The 19,647-nt window shown below is 36.2% G+C and overlaps 1 protein-coding gene across 1 annotated transcript; it reads left to right on the top strand.

Annotated features, from left to right (window-relative positions):
* The first annotated feature begins 3,100 nt into the window (after window positions 1-3,100).
* GEN1 (GEN1 Holliday junction 5' flap endonuclease) lies at window positions 3,101-18,531 on the top strand. The gene is made up of 13 exons (XM_009581667.1): window positions 3,101-3,261; window positions 4,991-5,177; window positions 6,397-6,573; window positions 8,419-8,529; window positions 10,878-10,951; window positions 11,442-11,533; window positions 12,355-12,505; window positions 12,623-12,659; window positions 12,758-12,838; window positions 14,152-14,282; window positions 16,083-16,144; window positions 16,701-16,844; window positions 17,072-18,531. The coding sequence occupies exons 1-13, from the start codon at window positions 3,101-3,103 to the stop codon at window positions 18,529-18,531; spliced, it is 2,868 nt and encodes a 955-aa protein (XP_009579962.1).
* Window positions 18,532-19,647: the final 1,116 nt, after the last annotated feature.

The raw sequence follows: 19,647 nt of genomic DNA, 5'->3' as shown, positions 1-19,647 counted from the left end.
GGAGGCCCCCAGCCCCAGATCTGGAGTCCGGGTGTTAGGCCTGCAGCCCCCGTAGGGAGAGCCCTCCGGAAGGCTGTTTGTCCCACAGAGGGCGAGGGGAACGTCTGCTTCTATCTGTGCGGTGCGGTATTATCGCTAGCTCGCATGAAGGCGGGAATTTTAAATGCCTGTGCGTCTTGTTATTTCGCTTTCGGGCAACTCTCGCTTTTGTTTTCACCTCGGGGGAAAAACCCGTAGGAGTTTGAGGAGGAATCTGCAAATGCTGAAGCGCTGCTGTGCTTCAGGTGCTCAGGTGTATCGGCAAAGCTGTACCAGGTGCTGGGGTATCGCAGTAGCACAGAGAGGGAGTGTTGTTAAAAACGTGTCGTGGACTTGCTTTTTTCTTTTTTTTTTTTTCCCCCCTTTTTGTTAAAGCCCTCTGGGTCAGACATAAAGCATATGCTTGGCAGTCTTTGCAAGTTACCTTGATAATGAGTGAAAGCATATCTGTGTGAACTAAACTTTAGTGTTAAATGTCTTCTGTAGTTATTTTCAAGTAACTGGCTTACTTTTCTGGCTGTGTAAAAAAAACTTTATAGAGTAGAATATAGTCGTAAAACACGATTTATAAAACAGAAGCTATATAGCTATAGCACATTCTGGCCCAGTGAGAAATTGAGAAGGTTTGGGGCGGAGGGGGGGGGGGGTTAGTTTATATTTCCTGTCAATGATCTTATAATAGCATGGTGTCTTCAGTGATTTGTAAGTATATGAAAAAAATCAGGTTCAGTCTCCCTTTTTTGGAAGTTACCATCTTTCTCAGAAGAGTGGAGGCTTGTGATGAATGAAGCTCTCAATAGACAGATCACTCCTATTGAAAGTACTAGATCTGTTTGTATACAGGATCCAGATCTAAATATTTTACTGAATATGCTCAAAAAAGCAAAGTTCGGCAGGTCTCACAGGCTTTCATAATTCAACCTTAGATATATATAGAATGGGGCTAACGAAAACTTCCGTTCTCAAATAACAATACTTTATAATCTCATAATGAAAAAAAAAAGTGAGGTTTCCTGTAGTTTTCAATTTTTTGTACTTATTTTTTTCTTTATTATTTGTAATCTTATGGAACATTAAGTGTTTGTAATGTATTTGTCTTTCCGTTAATTAAGTACCACGTGACATTCCATAACAATATTTAGAAACCAACCAACACAGTTTTTTAAAAAATGTGTATTGATGGAGACTGGCAGGAGCCAAATGATAACATCAAAAAAGACATCTTCCTTTTTTTGCTAGGTGTTCTCTTGTTAGATCCCCCTGAATATCACACTTGTCTTTTCAGAAGGTTTGGATGCCTTTTGTTAGCCTCCCCTATGTATCAGAGAGATTGATCACCCTGGACTTCAAGAAATTATGGCATGTATTTGCATGCTTTATTTATATTTTGAACTCATTTTATGTGCTTGAGGTATACCAACAACAAAAGCAATACATTATGCCCTGTATGCATACAACTAAAATAGGTTGAGTGATTAAAGTATGGGAAAAATGGATTAGAGAAACATGATTTCTGTTGAAAATAAATCTTAACATGAGAACTTGATTTAAAAACAACCTGCAATTCCTGCAGTGCAGAAATGATGTATTACTGATTGGCTGCCTTGCTTTAAAACAGTTCTAGAGTATAAAACAACGCACCCTACGAAGACTCTCTCTGTTCTGACAGGCTGTGGTGGCAATAAGTGTGGAAGATTGCTGAATTTAACATGGCCATGTTCACTGGAGGCCGCAAGGTGGCATAGCTCCTGATGTGTCTTAAGCAGATCTCAGAGCACAGGTAGCTAGCTCATCTAGTCATTTATTCAAAGGAGGGTTTTATTTTACCTGAGTGTACAGTAGTTTCAAACTCAGGATGAAAGAAATACAAAACATTCCAGATTTTATTTCATTTTTATCTTCGAATATTGAGGGAGAAGAGGGAAAAGTAGAGAAATAAACATGAGGCAGACTTTGTACAATAAGACAGTGCAGGAACAGATTGGTACTGTGAGGGGGGAAAAGCAAAGTATGTGTTAAAGGCCGCATACAGAAATGGCAAGGTATGAAAACTAGAAGAATAATGAAAAAGGAAAGAAGGAAAGGAAGAAAATTAAATCCGGTAATGGGGTAGCATGGAGAATAGAGTTATATAAGTTAAATAAGAGGCAAAGAAATATACCACCTAACGGGTGTATGTTTTCAGCTGGCATTCATTATAGGTAGCACCAGTCACACAATACCAAAATTAAAATAATAAAAACATACACACTGATGTGTTTCTGGAATCACAGTGTTATAAATGTTAAAATGTTTGTTGGAAGGGACCTCTGGAGGTCAGTAATGCTGATTCCCTCCTCAGAGGGGGACTTCCACCGGTGTTGGAGTAAACCAGTAGGACAGTATGCTGGCTGGATGTTGAAAATCTGCAAGAATGGAGCTTCTGCAACCTCTGGGCAACCAGTGCTGCAGTACCCTCTCATTTTTTTTTCCTGAAGTCCGACTTGAATTTCCCAAGCCAGAATCTCTGGCTGTTGACCCTTCTTATATAATCTTGGTTTACTAAGGAGAGTTTAAGTTCAGTCATCGTTGTAAATATTCCTCAAGTAGCTTTAAGCTACTTCTATTTGAACAGAAACATTTTAATGTGAATCCTGCCACTTCAGATCAGGAAGTAATTCCCTCGAGAGGTGTGGTTTTTCTTTGGTTTTGAGAAAAGCTTGGATTGTGCATATGTAAGGGACACATGAGACTTGGAAATGGATGATTTTTTTTTTCCCCCCTTTTTTTCTCCCCAGCTGAGTTTGGTTTTATTTATGTTTAGGCTATTAGCAATGAAAATGTGCAGTCCAAAGAAGGTATTTAGTAATAAACCATCTGTGAACTGGAGTCACTACACACTTAGAAGGCTTGATTGCAGGTGTTCTTGGCTCATAAAAGTAAAACTGATAATGACTAAATATTTATTTTCTGAACCTCACATTCATGATATGTCATACTTCATGTTATATTCTGAATGTATTTTGTTTCGCTTGGTCTTCACAGCTAAAACCTTCATGCTGACAACAGAGAAGCTAGAACAATGGGAGTGACTAATCTGTGGCAAATCCTTGAGCCTGTGAGACAACCTGTCAACTTGAGCAGTCTCAAAGGAAGAACGCTTGCTGTTGATTTAAGTCTGTGGGTTTGTGAAGCACAGACCGTTAAAAAGATGATTGGAGTAGTTACCAAGCCACATCTGAGGTATGGTATCCATATAAATTATTGTAGCCAAAAGTCTTGGAGCTATATAATTTAGGTATGGTACTTACTCCAAATTTAAGACTACCTCTGAAATTCATATGACTGTGTTGTTTTGATTCTGTTATTGTCGCTTGTGCTACATGCGTAAAGGGTTTGAAGTGAAGGCTCAGTCATACTGGGTGAATTCAACTTGATGCTCAGGTGCAAATAGAAGTTCTGGGGCCCAGCCTACTTTGTCTCGAGGCCTCAATTGTAGATAAGGATGAGATGGATGTAAGCAGAACCATGTTTATCTTACTGTGGCATAGCACTGTGATACACAAATTATCAAGGAACACAAATCAACGTGCTAATTCCTATATATTTCTGAGGCTGTATGATGGAAGGTAGTATGGGAGTTTCAACTATTTTTCACAGCAGTTTGCATGCTAGTCAATTCAGAGCATACTGAGAGTCATGCATGCTCTAGCCTGATCTGACTTATAAATTAAAATTCTAGTTAGACCCCATGTTGAATTAAATATGTTTAAATCGTTCTTCAGGCTTATAAACAACCTTGAAGAATATGTATATTTTTAATTTAAATGAATCACATACTTAAGGGATAAGCAAGTATAAGCAGCTGTAACTTCAAAGCACTGTTTTCTGTAAATGGTGCTGGCAAAAATGAAAATATATGCAAATTTTCATAAATGACCTGTAATTGGTTAGCTCAAGAATACTGAATATGAAATATCAGCATCTTTTGAGAATAATTTCTTAAAATGTTATGCTTATGACCCGAAATGGATAATTAACTAAAATTTGAAGCATGACCAAAGTCATTACTTCCTTCTGATAGGATGTCCTGTGTGTAATGGAATGGAAGCATCAGTCCAGATCTCTTATGCAGTCTTTCCAAAGCAAGACAAAGGGATGAACAGATTTCTACCAAAAAAAGAAATGTTTTCAGGCAGTTGGAAATTAAATTGTTTTGCTAAGTATTTTAGAGAAACTTGTAAGTGATTGATTCTTATATCATTTGTGAAAATAGCTTCTCCTTTTTTACCAACAGCAAATGTACAAAATTAAATCTACGGTAATGGTCTTTCTGTGTCAATCAAAGAGATATAAATGTTTGGTCTACTCTTTTTGAAAGCTTGATCCTGGAATTACTGGAAAAAGCATATGCTGTCTGATATTACTGCTCTCAATTTTACTGTTATAGACCAAATAGTTATTATTGTTCGCTTGTAAAATTCCACCCGTCAATGATGCTGGTTTGCATATGAAACAAATTGGGATGGTAATGGTATCAATGAGTCTGTCTAATACCACAGCATTCAGTCACTCAGAATCTGATGTACCGTTATTGATAGATTTGGGATTAAAATTTGATATAAAAGAATCAATATGGATACATGTTTGGAAGCAGACTTTGGATATTGAATGTTTTTTATTAAGCCTTTTAAATTTGCTTACATCTTTACGCCTAAAAAAGATCTTTCTTGTCCTTACGTGGTATTTTCTTGGAAATTTTGTAAAGCTGTTACAAGTTCATAGTAAAACAACTTCAACCGAAGACAGGTTTATAGATAAAAGGTTTGTTAGCTTGGGGGTGAGGGGATCATAAAAGGTGGAGAGAAAGCCGAGATTGTTCCTGGGGTAGGCTGCGGGATATAAGGAAAACATCTGAAGAGATTGGGCTTCGCTAATTCTGCAGCTTATGGAATGCCTTGCTTTATTGCAGAAACCTATTTTTTCGGTTCTCTTTCTTAACATCAATGGGAATTAAACTAGTGTTTGTCATGGAAGGAGAGGCCCCCAAGTTGAAAGCAGACACCATGAGTAAGAGGAATGAGATGCGCTATGGACCTTCAAAGAAAGTTGGAGCTGCAAGAACAGGGAGATCTTTATTTAAAGCCATTTTAAAAGAGGTGAGTAATTCAGGGCTGTGTTTCAGTATTTTTAATGTGATAGGAAGAAATCTTAACCAAATTAAATACAAGAACTTGAAAGACTTAATAGTTTTCTACACAACAAATTTCAAGAGTATTTTGAGTTTTGAGGGAACTCATGCTTTTGAAATTGGGCCTTACAGCGTCTGTTAACTGTTGTTGTAGAAGAGGGACGATGTCAGTTAGAATAGTTTTCTTGTTTGATGTGTCCCTGTGCATGTTATGCTGTAGTGAGCCACAGTCATAATTGAGTGTTTATTATAGGAATTCGGCTTCCTTATTCTTTTATAGTGTTAGTATTGGTACTTTTGGGTTTTTTCCCCTAGATTGGGGTATACGTGAAAACAGGAATGTATTGTGTACCTATGTAAGCTAAGCTAGTGTGTTTTTGAAAGGGTCACAGAACTGTTTTGTAACGTAGAGCTATGATTTGGTAAACTAGCTGAGTAGCTAAGAGGATACGCTTGTTGGAAACCTACTGAATTAGGCTAAAAGGAAGATTGTATAGTCGTCTTGGTATAGATGGTTGAGACAACTCTGGTTGCAAAGACCTTCTATTCAGTAATTTTCTTCTTAATTCATTGTTGCAGATATTTAACCATTTTTGTCTATTCAGAATTTTATGAAATAGAATTTATAGATGCTCATGGCTTCAGTCGATTGAATGTATCAATTCATGTTTTATTCTTAAATTCTAAAATAAATTATTTTTCTGAAATTTGTAAGAAGTGTATATGAGCATATATCAGTATGTCTTAGACTGTGGTCCAGTCTTACTAGGCCAACAGTACTGTACTTTCGTGTTTGATATTCTCAGGGAGTCTGGCATCTGAGAGATGGCTGTGCTAGCCCAGTGTTACTACTTGAGTAAACAGTGTTGCTTTACAAAGATAAATATTCCTTTGTTACTCTTCTTTTGAAAACATCCTAAATATCAATTTAAAGTGTAAAGATTTTTGTGAAGGAGTAACCATTAATCATGCTGTGTTCAAGTCCTGTAACTAATACTTTGCTTTTAGTTGGTTATTTCTTTTAACTGTTACGGTAAACTGTATTTCTCCTAAAGTAGTGCTTGTATTGATGTAGTGTTTTATAGGCAGTGCAACAGTAGCATTGTTGTTGTGTCTAAGAAAACGCATGCTAATAAGTGGATCTAATTCAACATTCAGTCTCTTTCCTTTTGGATTCTTTCTTTTAGTGTCTCCAACTGCTGGAGTGTTTAGGTGTCCCTTGGGTTCAAGCAGCTGGGGAAGCAGAGGCAATGTGTGCCTACCTAAATGCAAAAGGACATGTTGATGGCTGCATTACCAATGATGGAGATGTCTTCTTATATGGGGCTCAGACAGTTTATAAGAACTTTGCCATGAATGCTAAGGTAGTGTATGTCATCCCATTCTCACCCTTCCTTTAGACTCTTCCCAAAAATGTAAATTTAAAGAAGGAACTTGAAACAATTACTTAGATATTATCGCACTTACCCTCTAGTAGTTGGATTTGTTTAAAATGGTACTTTTAAGACAGGAATGTTTTGTTTGATTCACTGGCAATCTGTGTATTGGATGTGGGAGCCAAACAACTGAATTGAAGAACACTGATGGTATTGTTGCCTCTGCTTGTAGTGTCCTGTGATGTGTAATACAAAGCTAAGTAGCAAATGTTTTTTTTCCCCCTTTCCTCCTCCAACTGAGTGAAATAATTGCTTCCTATAAATTTACCATTAGGGCATATGGGAGTGGTCAGCATCCTGGGTCTAATAAGTGTTCACACACTTGCATCTTATAGGTTTGTTTTATTGTGAATATACTTACAATTAATGCTGTTAGTCTCCAATTGAACATGAATAAGGTAGAGATTGTACATCTATATCATAATCAATTGTTGTGATCATTCAAAAAACAAATCAATTTATGACCTTGAGCTGAAGTGTTCACTGGTTAGGAATGCAGTTTTCCAGAACTGGCAAAAGATAACCCCAAATTTCTGTAATTTATACTCTCTCTATAAATCAGAGAAAGGAAGGCGTGTGTTCTGTCTGGTGAATCTGACAAGAAAGTGGAGGAAAAATGATATTGGGGTTGGAATTTTAAATAATGTTCATCTGAAAGACTTGTTGAGAAAATACTTCAGTAACAGGAGAAAATCAATAGAACAGAAAAAAAGTACTATGAACAATTAACTTTTTTTTTTTTAAATAATTATAGTTGACAGAAGATGATTTGCTTTGATGGCACTGTGTTTGGGTTTTGTCTTGACCTGGTTCTTTTCTTTCATTCAACTTTCCTTGTCATTTATCACCAAAAATGAAGGTGGCCTCAATCTTTCAGGTATACTTTGTTACATATCTAAGTCAACATAAAAAAAAAAAAATTCATGTGAGTGTGTGTCTGTCAGGGATATCTGTTCCAGAAAACTGGATTATTTTGGGTTGTTGGCTTGTGTGTGGAGTTTTTTTGGGGGCCGGGGGGCGAGGACAGTATTCTGTGTTTTGGTTGATGTTAATCTTGATTTCATGTTGGTGTATTAGAGTCCCTCTACCCTTCTGTCGGGTTTAACCCCAGTCGGCAACTAAACACCACCCAGCCGTTTGCTCACCCTCCCTGCCCCCAGTGAGATGGGGGAGAGAATTGGAAGAGCACATCAGTGTGTTATCAACATCATTCTCATACTAAATCCAAAACATAGCACTATACCAGGTACTAAGAAGAAAATTAACTCTATCCCAGCCGAAACCAGGACACCTTCAAAGCTTCAGGTGTTCCTTCAGCTCATGTCTAATGTGCTAGGTAACATTTTAATTATTTTTTTTTCTTTTTTTTACGCAAGTAGCGTTAAAATGTTTATATGGATTTTAAAACCTGCAGTTCTGAGATGACTTACACAGCCACTAGTACTAGATAATGTTAGTTTTGCCACGCTTTTTCTACAGGTAGTAAACAATAAAAACACGCCTTGGCTTATTTAGTTTCTTTCAACAGTTGATGCCCATATTTACAACTTGAAATTCCAAAACTGTAGTTATTCATGTGGTGTCCATGCATTACATTATAAATTTTAATTGCTGGTTTGGTTTTTTTGCTATCAGACATGTCTTATGGGATAGATCCATTTCTTACACATGTGGGTGAATAGGGGTGGGTAAGCAATCACAACTGAACGTGACCCAGGGCAGTTCCTTCCCTGATGTTAGTCAAATAAAATGTGCAATAAATTTCTTTTTCAGGATCCACTTCTTGACTGTTACACAATGTCCTCTATTAAGGAGAAGCTTGGTTGTGACAGAGAGTCTTTGATTGGGCTAGCTGTTCTTCTGGGTTGTGATTATCTTCCAAAGGTAAGCAGTATAATTATTTTTTATTAGGTACTTATAATTTATTGTTTTTCAAGACAGTGTATCGAGGGAGACTTGTGCGTGCTGACAAAGCTGTATGCAATGCATGATTACTGAGATCTAGTTGAAAATGATGCTTAGTAAGTTACTGTAAGTTTTGTTTGTGAAGGCTTAAAGATAATCAAAATGGTTCATGAACATGAATCTTTCAAAACTGCTATGTATTATTCCAGATTTCTATATAATGAAGGTGAAGACAAAAGTTAGGTGTTGATTATTTTGAGCAAATGTGAGAACTGAGTTGTTTGCTAGGATACTTTGAACCCATTCGCGTTAAATTACATCCCTGGCAGCAGAGTAGCTGTGGAAAACGAGAAAAAACAGCTTTGTCTATGCTGTTCGGAATAGTTAGTGGTGGTAGTTTTGAACTGTAGTTATTAGTAATGCTGGTTTTGGATGCCATTTGGATATATCCCCTTTTAGTTCTATGAGTTGTAAGTATATGTTTTATGAAGAAGTAGGAGTCACCTGTCTGAAAGTTTGCCTAATGAATGAAGTGAGGGATCTCACTCATTACTACTTCACTTTTTTTTTTTTTCTGTAAGCTCTTGAATTTTTTTGGAGATTTGGAACAGAAGGTGTTGTAATGGCTATTTGAAATGGAAAGGAAGTGGGATGAAACTTGATTTCCATACAGTTCATCATACAGGGACTTCAGGCAACGGTTACTCCCACTCAGGCTTGCAGTGGATATCTAGTTATTCTTAAATTATTGTCTTCCAATTTGATAAAACTGTCCTTTTAAACAACTGATACTGCTGAAAGAGCAAATAACTTTTTTTTTTTTCCTCTGAAAGACTTGCTTCTGTTATAGGAATCTTTAAATAGTTTATTATTGTTATTTATTAATAATTACAAAATACATGTATAAAGAGAGAGGGAGTAAAAAAAATAGCGGCTAATCAGTGGTTATTGTAATGGAACTAGCAGCTCCCGGAATGCCAGGTTCTTGCATAGTCCTAAAGTGACACAATTATGTAATGCCAGATAGGTCTTTGAGTTACTGCAGCCCAGCAAAGTGGATAAAGATAGAAACTTCTGAGGAAAGCTGAATTACAGGAGTGCATTGGGAATGGCGATTGGCAGAACAGATGAGTGAGAATACCACTCTATAATTGCACTTACTTTGTTGAATATATATCAAAACGATGCTTTCCTTGCAGAAGCTGAATATCTGACTCTCTGCCTGAGTGTCTGGCTGCAGTCCAGTGAGAACTTCTGATTGGTTTTGAATGCACATTTATTTGATATGGTTGCATATATTCAGTTCAGCCATTACAGCTGAATAAAAATAAGCTATAGATTTATTTATAATAATGCTGTAGAAAGCACACTCAATACAATCTTTATATTCAACTGTACTGATTCTTGGCAAAATAGAGTAAGGATTGAAAGAGGAACTAGAAAAGAAGTATGTACGTTTTAAATCATTATGGTTGTTTTGAATCAACTGACTTCCACTCTTCAGTATGTCTAGGGATTACTACAAAGTTCTGGACTTCAGTCCATGAGCTAGGTTCCAGAAAATATTTGCTGTTCCTATCTATTATCCATAGCGGTAGTCCCTTTTCCTATAAAGGACATGCATACTGCGGATGTAATAATGGAGTAAATATCAAAATCAAGCAAGCAATTATTGAAAGGGAGGGAAGGAGTTCTTTGGGTTTGTGGTTTTATTGGGGTTTTTAATTATATTTCAGAAAATGCACTTGCACTTTCTTTATCACCTCTCAGAATTGATTTTACATAAGTGCTTGAGGTTTTCAAATATTGAAAGTTGTTTCTGTTGCCATAAATCATCTCTCTCCTGTGAGTGAAAGCTTTTTGCTGGGTTTATTCTATCTTTTAAGTTCCAGCCTTTTGACTCTAAAATCCAAAAGATTTGTCTTTGTCTTGTCTTTCCAAGACAATTCTGAAAAGTTTCAGCTCTCTGGCAGTTAGCTGGCAAGAATGTTACCAGTATTTTGTATTGTTGTACTGTTGCAGATAGCAAGAAGGAAAAACCAAACAAAACTTCTTTTCCTATTGTTTTCTGCTGCCTTCTTTCTCTACCTTGTTTTATTTGAGCTGCTACTGAGCCTAAGAACATTTGATGCAACTTGTATAGTACAGCTGTAATGTCACCTTCTCTGACTTTAGAACTTGATCAAAAATTACTTTTCTCAATTTATTCTCAACATCTGGGATAATTTTTGTCATTTCTCTACATAATATTATGAAGGCAGTTTTTATGAAAATCTGAATACTTTCTGTTTGTCATTAAATAATGTTTCATATTTCTGTCTCTATAGGGCATTCCAGGAGTTGGGAAAGAACAAGCTTTAAAGTTAATTGAGACTTTGCGAGGTCAAAACTTATTGCAAAGGTAAAGTGAAAATGTATGTTGTATGCTGAAATACTTTGACTTTATTCAAAGACTTGCTGGTATGTACTTCAGCTCCAATACAATATTTTGTAATACTTTAATTTGGGGGGAGGGGCAGAAGAGACTACCACATTCCTTACTTTATATTTGCTAAATGAACTATGTGTTTTGCTAGGCAAGCTTCTTGCCCTACCTCTTGAGCTAGCACATCTATGTTGATATATTGGAAAGGAAATCGTAGGGACTGATGAGAAACTTTTACTGATTTTTGATTGGGTTGTGGATCAGGACATACCAAATGCATTCTATGTTTGTTATCATAATGGGTGTGTCTATACTAGAAATCCAACAGTCATATAATGTACTTTAAAAAAAATCTCTTTCATAAATTAGAAAACTGTATCTTGTATAAAGGGAGTATTTTTCAGTGTTTTATTTTAAATATGAAAGTTAAAAATATTTCGTAATCCTTTTAATATTGTCCTTTTAGGTTTGAGCAATGGAAAGAACAATTTCAGTATGATAATAATCCACCTTTGGTTGCTAAAAGGGTAGCTCACTGTTCTGAGTGCCATCATCCAGGTCAGTGTGAAAAGCGTTGAATTTTATTTTTAGCCTAATTGTTTACTTTTTGTTCTGGGTGCGTGGGGTGGTGGGTGGTGGTTTTTTTGTTTGGTTGGGTTTTGGGGTTTTTTATGACTAGCATTAAAAACTCCTTTTCTTGTCATTCAGCTTCTGGGCTATCTTTACATTTTTAGTATTGTGTATATGTATCTTTATATAAATATTTTTGAGGCTGGGGACTACCGTTCTTCAAATGTGAAACTAGCAGATGGAATATTATCACAATGCTGTTGTATGATCCCAGATATTTGCCTTTTTAACATTATAAGTAAAGAAAGTATGCCATACTGACAAGCAACTATTTCTTTAGTTGCCTGAATTGGTCTTTCATAAAGAGGACTGAATCCATTAGCATTGCTGGGTTTTGCTTCTGTGTTTTCTTAAAAAGAAGTTAATTTAAGGAACCTCATTTTGGTAGCATCTTTGATCAGCGAACTCATTCAAACCCATTACTTGGAGAAGGAAAAGCTTGTTTCAAATACGTTACTTATGTACATTTATCATGATGTCACAGGCTACTTCTGTAATTTTTAGGTAATAAAGTTTTCAGCAGAAGGTCTGAAACTGCTAGGGGAAGTCTTCCAAAAAAAATGAAAGCTTGCTTGTTGGTTTTCACTGTAGATATATAAATACAGCTCATGCACTCACATCTGCTTACAGCTACTATTCATGTCAGATTCATATGTGTTCTGAATTTTGTATTTGCACTATCAGCTTTGTATATTTGGAGATTTTGGAAACCTCTTTTCTCCTCATGCTTTGTGCATCTGCTTCTATAGGATCTTACAAGGAACATGAGCACAGTGGATGTAAAATCTGTGAAAGCACTAAATACTGCAAACCCAATGACTCCAAATACTGCTGCCCTTGTGAATGGCATCAATTAGAGCGAGTGAAACAAGCAAGTGCAGTGGAGGACAATATCAGAAAGTAGGAATGTCTTGAAAATTGAACTGCTTTTCCCTGCATTCATGTGCAGGGTGAACAATTAAATTCTGCATTTTTCCCATTTGTATTCGGTTCCTAACACATTTGTTTTACCTGCAGAAAAGCTAACAGTTGCGAGGGCTTTCCATTCTCTGAGGTAACAAGCAAGCCTATTTAAAGATTATATTTTTTAATCAATTAATTGAAATCTCAGGTTTTTGCCCTCTCTTAAACTCTTTTTTGTTTTATCTCAAGGTTATCCAAGAATTTCTTGTAAACAAGAATAAATTGATCAAGATAAAGGAATGCCAAAGGCCAAATTTATTGTCCTTTCAGGTATATAACAAAATACTGGTTATTCAGCTCTGTAGTTTTTTGTTTATTAGTAAGGAAGGCATCTGTGATAATTTCGATTATCATTGGTAATTTTACTAGAAATAAGAATTAAAGAATCTTGCTACAGCTTCTTAATATATCTCATTTTTTGAAAGTCTAAAATTGAAGACTTTGAAAAAAACTCAGTTGATGTAGGTAGGTATGTAGAAAAGTGGAAGAAAGAGAACTCAGAAAAAAGGTCACTTGCCATTGTTTTGTTTTTCACTGTCCAATATGACTAGGTTGGGTTGCTGAGTGCTGCATTATCTATATAGCGTATAAAGTACTATATGGTTATATGAGATAATATACACTTCAGGGTTGTTGTCTTTTTTTGTTTTCATCCACCTTTCATAAAGGTATTGACAGATGCAGCTCTTGTTTTTACTTGTACTTGTTTCATCGTCCTACTGACACAGTGCATATATGGTAACTTTGGGTATTACAGAAAGTCATGATTGTGGACTTCTTTTTTTTAATGTTAAACTTTCTTTTCAGTGATTTTTTTGGTGTCATTGCGATAACCAGCTTCTTTCTGTATATAACAAGCAGAAGCAGCTTTTATTCTGAATGTTGCCTGTTTTCCCCAAAACAGGCTTGTATTTAGCACAATACTAGCAGCTTTCAAGTTTAGAGGCCCTTTAATTCGAAGTGCACAAAGCTCAGAAGTGGTCTAGTTTATTCCTCTGTCCATAGAAGGAAGGATAAATATCTTGTGAGGCTTCTTTTTTTTTTTTTTTTTTGGGGGGGGGTCTCAGGAGAGGGTGATGTTAATATATGCATGTTAGCATTGTTTTCTAGGAGTGACTTTATTTGGTTTTATTGGTGAAAGTAGATCGTTTACAATGTTTCCTTTTCAGGGATTGATGACAGTGTGAGAATTATGTATAGGCATAATAGACTGCTGTTGAACAATGTAGCTTTAATGAAAATCCGTGTTCATCCTTCTCTCACATGCAAAATCCATAATTTTCACAGCTCCTTGCATAGCTGATCTGAATCTGATCAGGTGTTTAGCAACTGTCTTATTGCTGCTGCTGCCACTACACAACTGTTCCCTTGGCTTATTATTGACAGCTGATGAATCTGCCCTGTTACGGCTGACTGTTCCCTCCCTTGGCAGTGAGATATCATTACGCATTACACTAATGTATAAAAGCGTTCTAGATATTTTAAGTGTTTAGTCCTATGCTGCTACTACATAGCTGTCTAAGCATGATATCTCGCAGAATAAGAAAGTTTTAAAGTTTGGGGTGTTTTTTTTACACTAACAGATATTTGCTTCTGAGAAGATGGAATGGACCAAACATTACGCTTGTAAGAAACTGTTAGCACTATTAACACGTTATGATATGGTCCAGAGAAAATCTGGATACATTGATTCAAAACAACTGCAGGCAATACGGTAATGTAGCTTGATTTCTTGAACTTAGTATGTTTACTTCTGCTGCTGGAGGAAAATCACGGGTTTTTCCCTTTTTTATGGAAATATAATGGTTTTCTTCCATCTCTGTTTCAAGCTTTGTGCTCATTTTGGATAGAGGTAAAAATTTAGATCAGTACACCAATTCTTATACTACTACTGCACAAAGTAATACATACAGCAGTTTCCTTTCATTCTAACTGACAATGCCTGCTTTTTCCTATGCTTACATTCTATTCTGTTTCCTTGGATCTGCACATGAGATTTAGCATTACAGGTTTGATCTTCTGCTCAGGTTCTTAGCAGAAGTTTAATTGACTTTTGTGATTCAAAATAAGAGCCTAGGCTTAAAAATTGGCATCTGCATATTCAGTCATGGTCTCTGATTTCTTATCAGACCTACCAACTGTCATTGTACTATGTGTCTGATGAAATAATTGCCTTACGGTTCTATTCTGCTACCCCTTCTTCTCAAAACAACATTTTCATTCAGGACTGCTGCATTTAGGAATATAAAAATGGCCAAGTGTCATGTTACTGAAAATGGATATGCAGGAAAAAACCCCAAGATAAGCATGTAACTACTTTCCCCCCGAATATTTTTCCACCATCCAGGTTTCTGTTACTCAGGGGTTTTCGGAGTCAGAATTAGTACCTCTTATTCTATCAGCCCTCAATATATATTTTCTTTTAAATGAGCTAATCTTTTCTTAAACTTACGTGAACTTTTAGAATCTACAGTGTCTGTTGGCAAACCTGAATTTAACTTCACTGTGTGAAGGGAATTGTGACTTATTTTAACTTTAGTATCTGAAGGTTTCATTTCCCAAATGAAACCCAAATTTCCACCCCCTGCAAATTCTTGTATCGCAGGAAGGTTAGTAGTTTTTCCGTGTTCCTTGATGCTGTTCAAGATTTTACAGACTTTAATTTTGTGGGACAGGACGGTCAGTAGCAATGTGATAGTATCTCTTCTGGGTTGATGTGTCATAGCCTGTTAAATTATTACTCAGAGAAGCTGTTCTATTCAGTGTTATCTTTCAGAAGAGTGGAGGGACTGGTTGGGGGCTGCTGCTTTTCACAGATTTGTCTAGATTGGCTAGATAAATTACCAGCACTTACCTTGATGAACGAATTAATTGACATCCTCTGTTTATAACACTTCCTAGTGTTTCAAGAGTTTAAAAGACAGATCATGCCGGCTCTAGAAGCTGTCTTTTGTTAACAAGTGTTTAAAAAAGCAGTAATGATCCAGCAGGAGCCTCTTCACACATAGGAACCTATTAAACTGGGGTGTAGATAATGTTTTTAGAAAAATTTCATAAAGACTGACTGTCCCTGCTCAGTTCATGTTTTATCTTCCTTCATGCTCTCATGCAAAAGAGATAAATGACCCTGTCTGGTCATTCAGAAAATTACTGTCTATGGCAACAGCCGTCTCTATGGCATAGTTGAAGATATCAGACTGATGTTTGTAGGAGTCTGCATTATGGTTGTCTGTTACAGAATAGCTTTCTGATTTCTTGTTACGCTCCTCTGAGCTGTATCATTAAAAAAAAGAAAAATGTTTCAGTACTCAAATCTAGACCCAAAATTTTACTGTATAACTTATACAGAGAAGTAGCGTATTTCTTAAAAGGTGTATTAATTTCACTATTACAAGAATTTTTTCTTTCCTCTGAACCATTACAAATTAGAGTATTGAAATATTTTTAGATAACTTAGATTTTTCATTTCCTGTTTAAACAAAATCATTTAATGGGCTGCTTTTTGTTCTTACAGGATAGTCAAGACACGTGTTAAAAATGGAATTCCTTGTTTGGAAATTGAGTGGCAAAAACCAGGTTGGTCTGGTTTCTTTGTACATTATGGAACAAAACAGTTCATAGAAAAAGAAAAAAGTATGCTTTAAAGAGGAAAAGAGTTTGACAACATTATGAGGAAATGAAATGTGGGTGAAATTGGAAACTCTTCTATGAAAACAATAGAAAATGTGCATCAAATTTCATGTACCCTGAAAGTAAAAGCAATGCTTAAAAAAAAAAAAAATCTACCTAGAAAGCAAGGGACTCAGTCTTCAGGTACTTTTTCTGGTATGTGTTAATAAGACCTGGACTCTGTATTTCATACCTTATTTCGCTATGTGCCTGAAGCTGTGACTGTTTGCTAGCTACAATTTTTTCTGTGCTGACAGACTTCTACCTTTAGTGTACCCATTTGTGCCAGGAGACTGGCAGAAAGAAAAAGATTTTACTTGTAGCTAAATCGCAAACATCATACTACTGACCTTTTTACATACCTTCTTTGTACTCAAATAAACCTTTTGTTCTTTGTTTTTCTTATTCCCTACTTGAATATGTGTGTGTATACATGTCTAATGTACATTCATTAATTTTTTAGAACATTATGTTGATGCAGAAGATGAGCCTGTAGAGTTGTTTGTAGTCACAGTAGAAGAGGAGTCTTTGTTTCAGGCTGCTTATCCTGATGTTGTTGCCCTTTATAGAGTGGAGAAGTCAGAAGTTCTGAAGAAGAAACAGAAAAGTAAGTCCAAAACCTTATTTCTTATGAACTTACAGGTCTTGCCAGAATACAACAAGCAAATGCAACAAACATTTCTCCCATTGTTGAGCAATGTCATGTTTCATCAAGATCAGGGCATGATATCTTGCAGGGACTGTGCTTTTATCTTACCATTTTACACTTTAGCGCTAGGAAAACTGAACTGTGGTTAATATGCCATTTTGATATGCCCTTTTTATTTTTTTCAGACAGGAAAGACAGACCAAAAGAAAAGGAATTATCAAATGTTTATGATGAAGTTAGCGATCTTCTATCTCAAATGAATTTAAAATCTAGATGTGGAATTCTTCCTGTGCAAGACTCCATGTCAGATATAAAAACTCCCCCAGAAGATGAGATACACCAGAGAAGTACTGAATCAAAAGACCTAGTGTTAGCTGCAGTTTCCTGCAAAACAACTGTTCAAATGCCAGCATCAGCAGCTGCTCTTCCTCTAATTGCATTTCCTTACTCGCTCTTACAGGGTACGTTGGCTGACTCATCTGTATTGCCAGCACAATTTACTAAAAATTCAGGGATATCATCCTCTTCCTCTGTAACAGCTGGTCTACAACTGAGCAGTATTGATTGGGAAGGAACCTTCTTCAGCACTTCACCAGCCCATGGGGTTGATACCCACGATCCAGCAGCTGACTTAGCTACATGCATAGAACACTCGCATCCACTGGGTCATGAAACAGTAAGAAATAGCTCAGAATATTCTGATGCTATGAAGTCTGATCAACATCACTGTGATAGTGCGGATGATTTGGTTTCAGATGATGCTATGGAACAACTTCAGAAGTGGTCTTTAAGTGAGCGAATACTTAAGAAGACTTCCATTCCATCAAAGCCTTTGTTGTCTGAAGACGTAATGCAACTGGAGTCTTTGAAATGTTTTAAACAAACAAAAGAAACATTGAATCCTGATAAAGAATATGTCTCTTCCTTGTGTCAGTTAAATAAACTAGTGCAGCAAAGTAAAAATGTGCTATCAGAAAACTATGCAAAGGAATCCAGCGTACACATTTATCAAGATCGGTACAAAAAAGCTGGCAGCCTGGCTGAAATGATGCAAAAAGACCATAATATAAGCAGTTCAACATCTCTAGCCCTTAGTGGGCAAACAGCAGAGATGCTGCATCCTGGGTGTGAAATGCTTCCAGTGTCTGAAAAGCCAGCAGATGTTGTAACTGGCTGTCACGTTAAAAAAGCTTGTATTCAAAATACTTGGAAAACTTCTTTTAAAAAGAGTGTGTGTCAGAACAGATGTTCTTCTAGTGAAGACAGTGATGATGGGAACATGACTAAAAATCTGATTTATGAGCAGCAGAAAAGGCAACTGAACCCTGGTCAGTTTAAAAAATGTTTTACAAAGAAAAGGAGTAACATTACTAGCAAAAGAACAAACAGTGACTCAGCCCTTATAATTAAACGGAAGAAGAAAATGACCAATTTAAAAAAAGCTGGTAATAGTTTCTCTTTGAAAGTATCTCCAAAACCATCCTCTTTAGGGCAAGTTAATTGTTCCCAAAGTCCAGAGCAACCATTTGAGAGGTCAGGTTCTGGTCCCACACAGCAAGCCAAAAGTGCTGTTCTGACTTACGCATGGGCAGACAGTCCCCTTCCCCTGTCTGAAAGACTAAAAGGAAGAAACAAAATCAATTAGGTTCTCCATAAAATAGATTATGATAACAATTAACTCTGAACCTTCAGCTCTTACAGAGTTCTTTCTCAAAGTTTCTGCAGTATGCTCTATCAATTTTAAGTGGACACAGTTTTGATGAATAAGAAATGCCGTGAAATACTGCATACTGGAGCTAAAGTTTGAAACTAAAATGTTAGCAAAAATACCAAAGAGCTGATTGCAAGTGCCAGTTATCCTGGACTTGATTACACTCTGAACTTGATACGTAAGCATCAGGATATAGTATACAAGGGAACAGGGAGATTTGTGTATGAAATAAGAAGGGTTTTTTCCCAGTAAATTGTGGGGATTTTGTGTACAGCTATTAGTCCTTCTGCTTATAAAAACAGACTTACTAAGAAGCAGTGCAGGCACTATTTTAATAAGACAAAGTGATACAGCTCTTTCCAACTGAAATTTTCCATTCTGCTCCACTAACTTAATTTTGCTAGTTTTAAAATGGGTTTTCAAATTCTGGGATGCTGGTTGTGTTGATTATCTCTGAAGGACCAGATAGAGACACACAGCAGATGTACCTTGCAGGGTAGCTAAATTTATATCTGCCATGCCCTATAATAAACTGTTCTTTGAGTGTGTGCATCTTCCAAAGAATGGAATAAGTCATGTAAGGGTATTCCGGTTTTGTAGCTGTCATATCTAATATTTAAGGAAATTTCATGGCTGTTTTAATCAAACATCTATAGTTTGGGGCATTTTTTTCTTAAAAAAGATAGGAAATCCCATCTAATACTCACTTCCACTTAGAATAGAACAAAAGTTAAGTTACAGAAAATCAAAATCTAATGATGATATTGCAGATTCTTTGAATAATATCATGTAAATGTTTGTTTTTAAAGGGGGAACTTGAATACAATTGCATTTTTGAAAGTATTCTTCCTACCTCTTTAATATAGAAGCAATCTCTCTTCATACACAAAAAAAGTTGTCTTCAAGAGCTTACTAGAAAAAGCCTCCTTGCCTGCATTTAAGTGTTCGTAACTTTTTCTACGGACCAACCAGAAGGAAGGCCACTTTTATCAAGATATAATGTTAACAATAGAAATTTAGAATATCCATGCCTTAATGAAAATGTCAATT

Source organism: Fulmarus glacialis, unplaced genomic scaffold (genome assembly GCF_000690835.1).
Source record: "Fulmarus glacialis isolate BGI_N327 unplaced genomic scaffold, ASM69083v1 scaffold29857, whole genome shotgun sequence".
NCBI lineage: Eukaryota > Metazoa > Chordata > Aves > Procellariiformes > Procellariidae > Fulmarus > Fulmarus glacialis.
Note: the sequence above shows the minus strand (reverse complement) of the source record. Positions and strands in the feature narration are given on the sequence as shown.

What these genes read in the sequence shown, in the direction of transcription:
- GEN1 (XM_009581667.1), top strand. Translation starts at nt 3,101, where the DNA reads ATGGGAGTGACTAATCTGTGGCAAATCCTTGAGCCTGTGAGACAACCT. An exon ending in GTGGAGGACAATATCAGAAA is followed by an intron (nt 12,506 to 12,622) that starts GTAGGAATGTCT and finishes TTTTACCTGCAG; the next exon opens with AAAAGCTAACAGTTGCGAGG. An exon ending in AAACAACTGCAGGCAATACG is followed by an intron (nt 14,283 to 16,082) that starts GTAATGTAGCTT and finishes TTGTTCTTACAG; the next exon opens with GATAGTCAAGACACGTGTTA.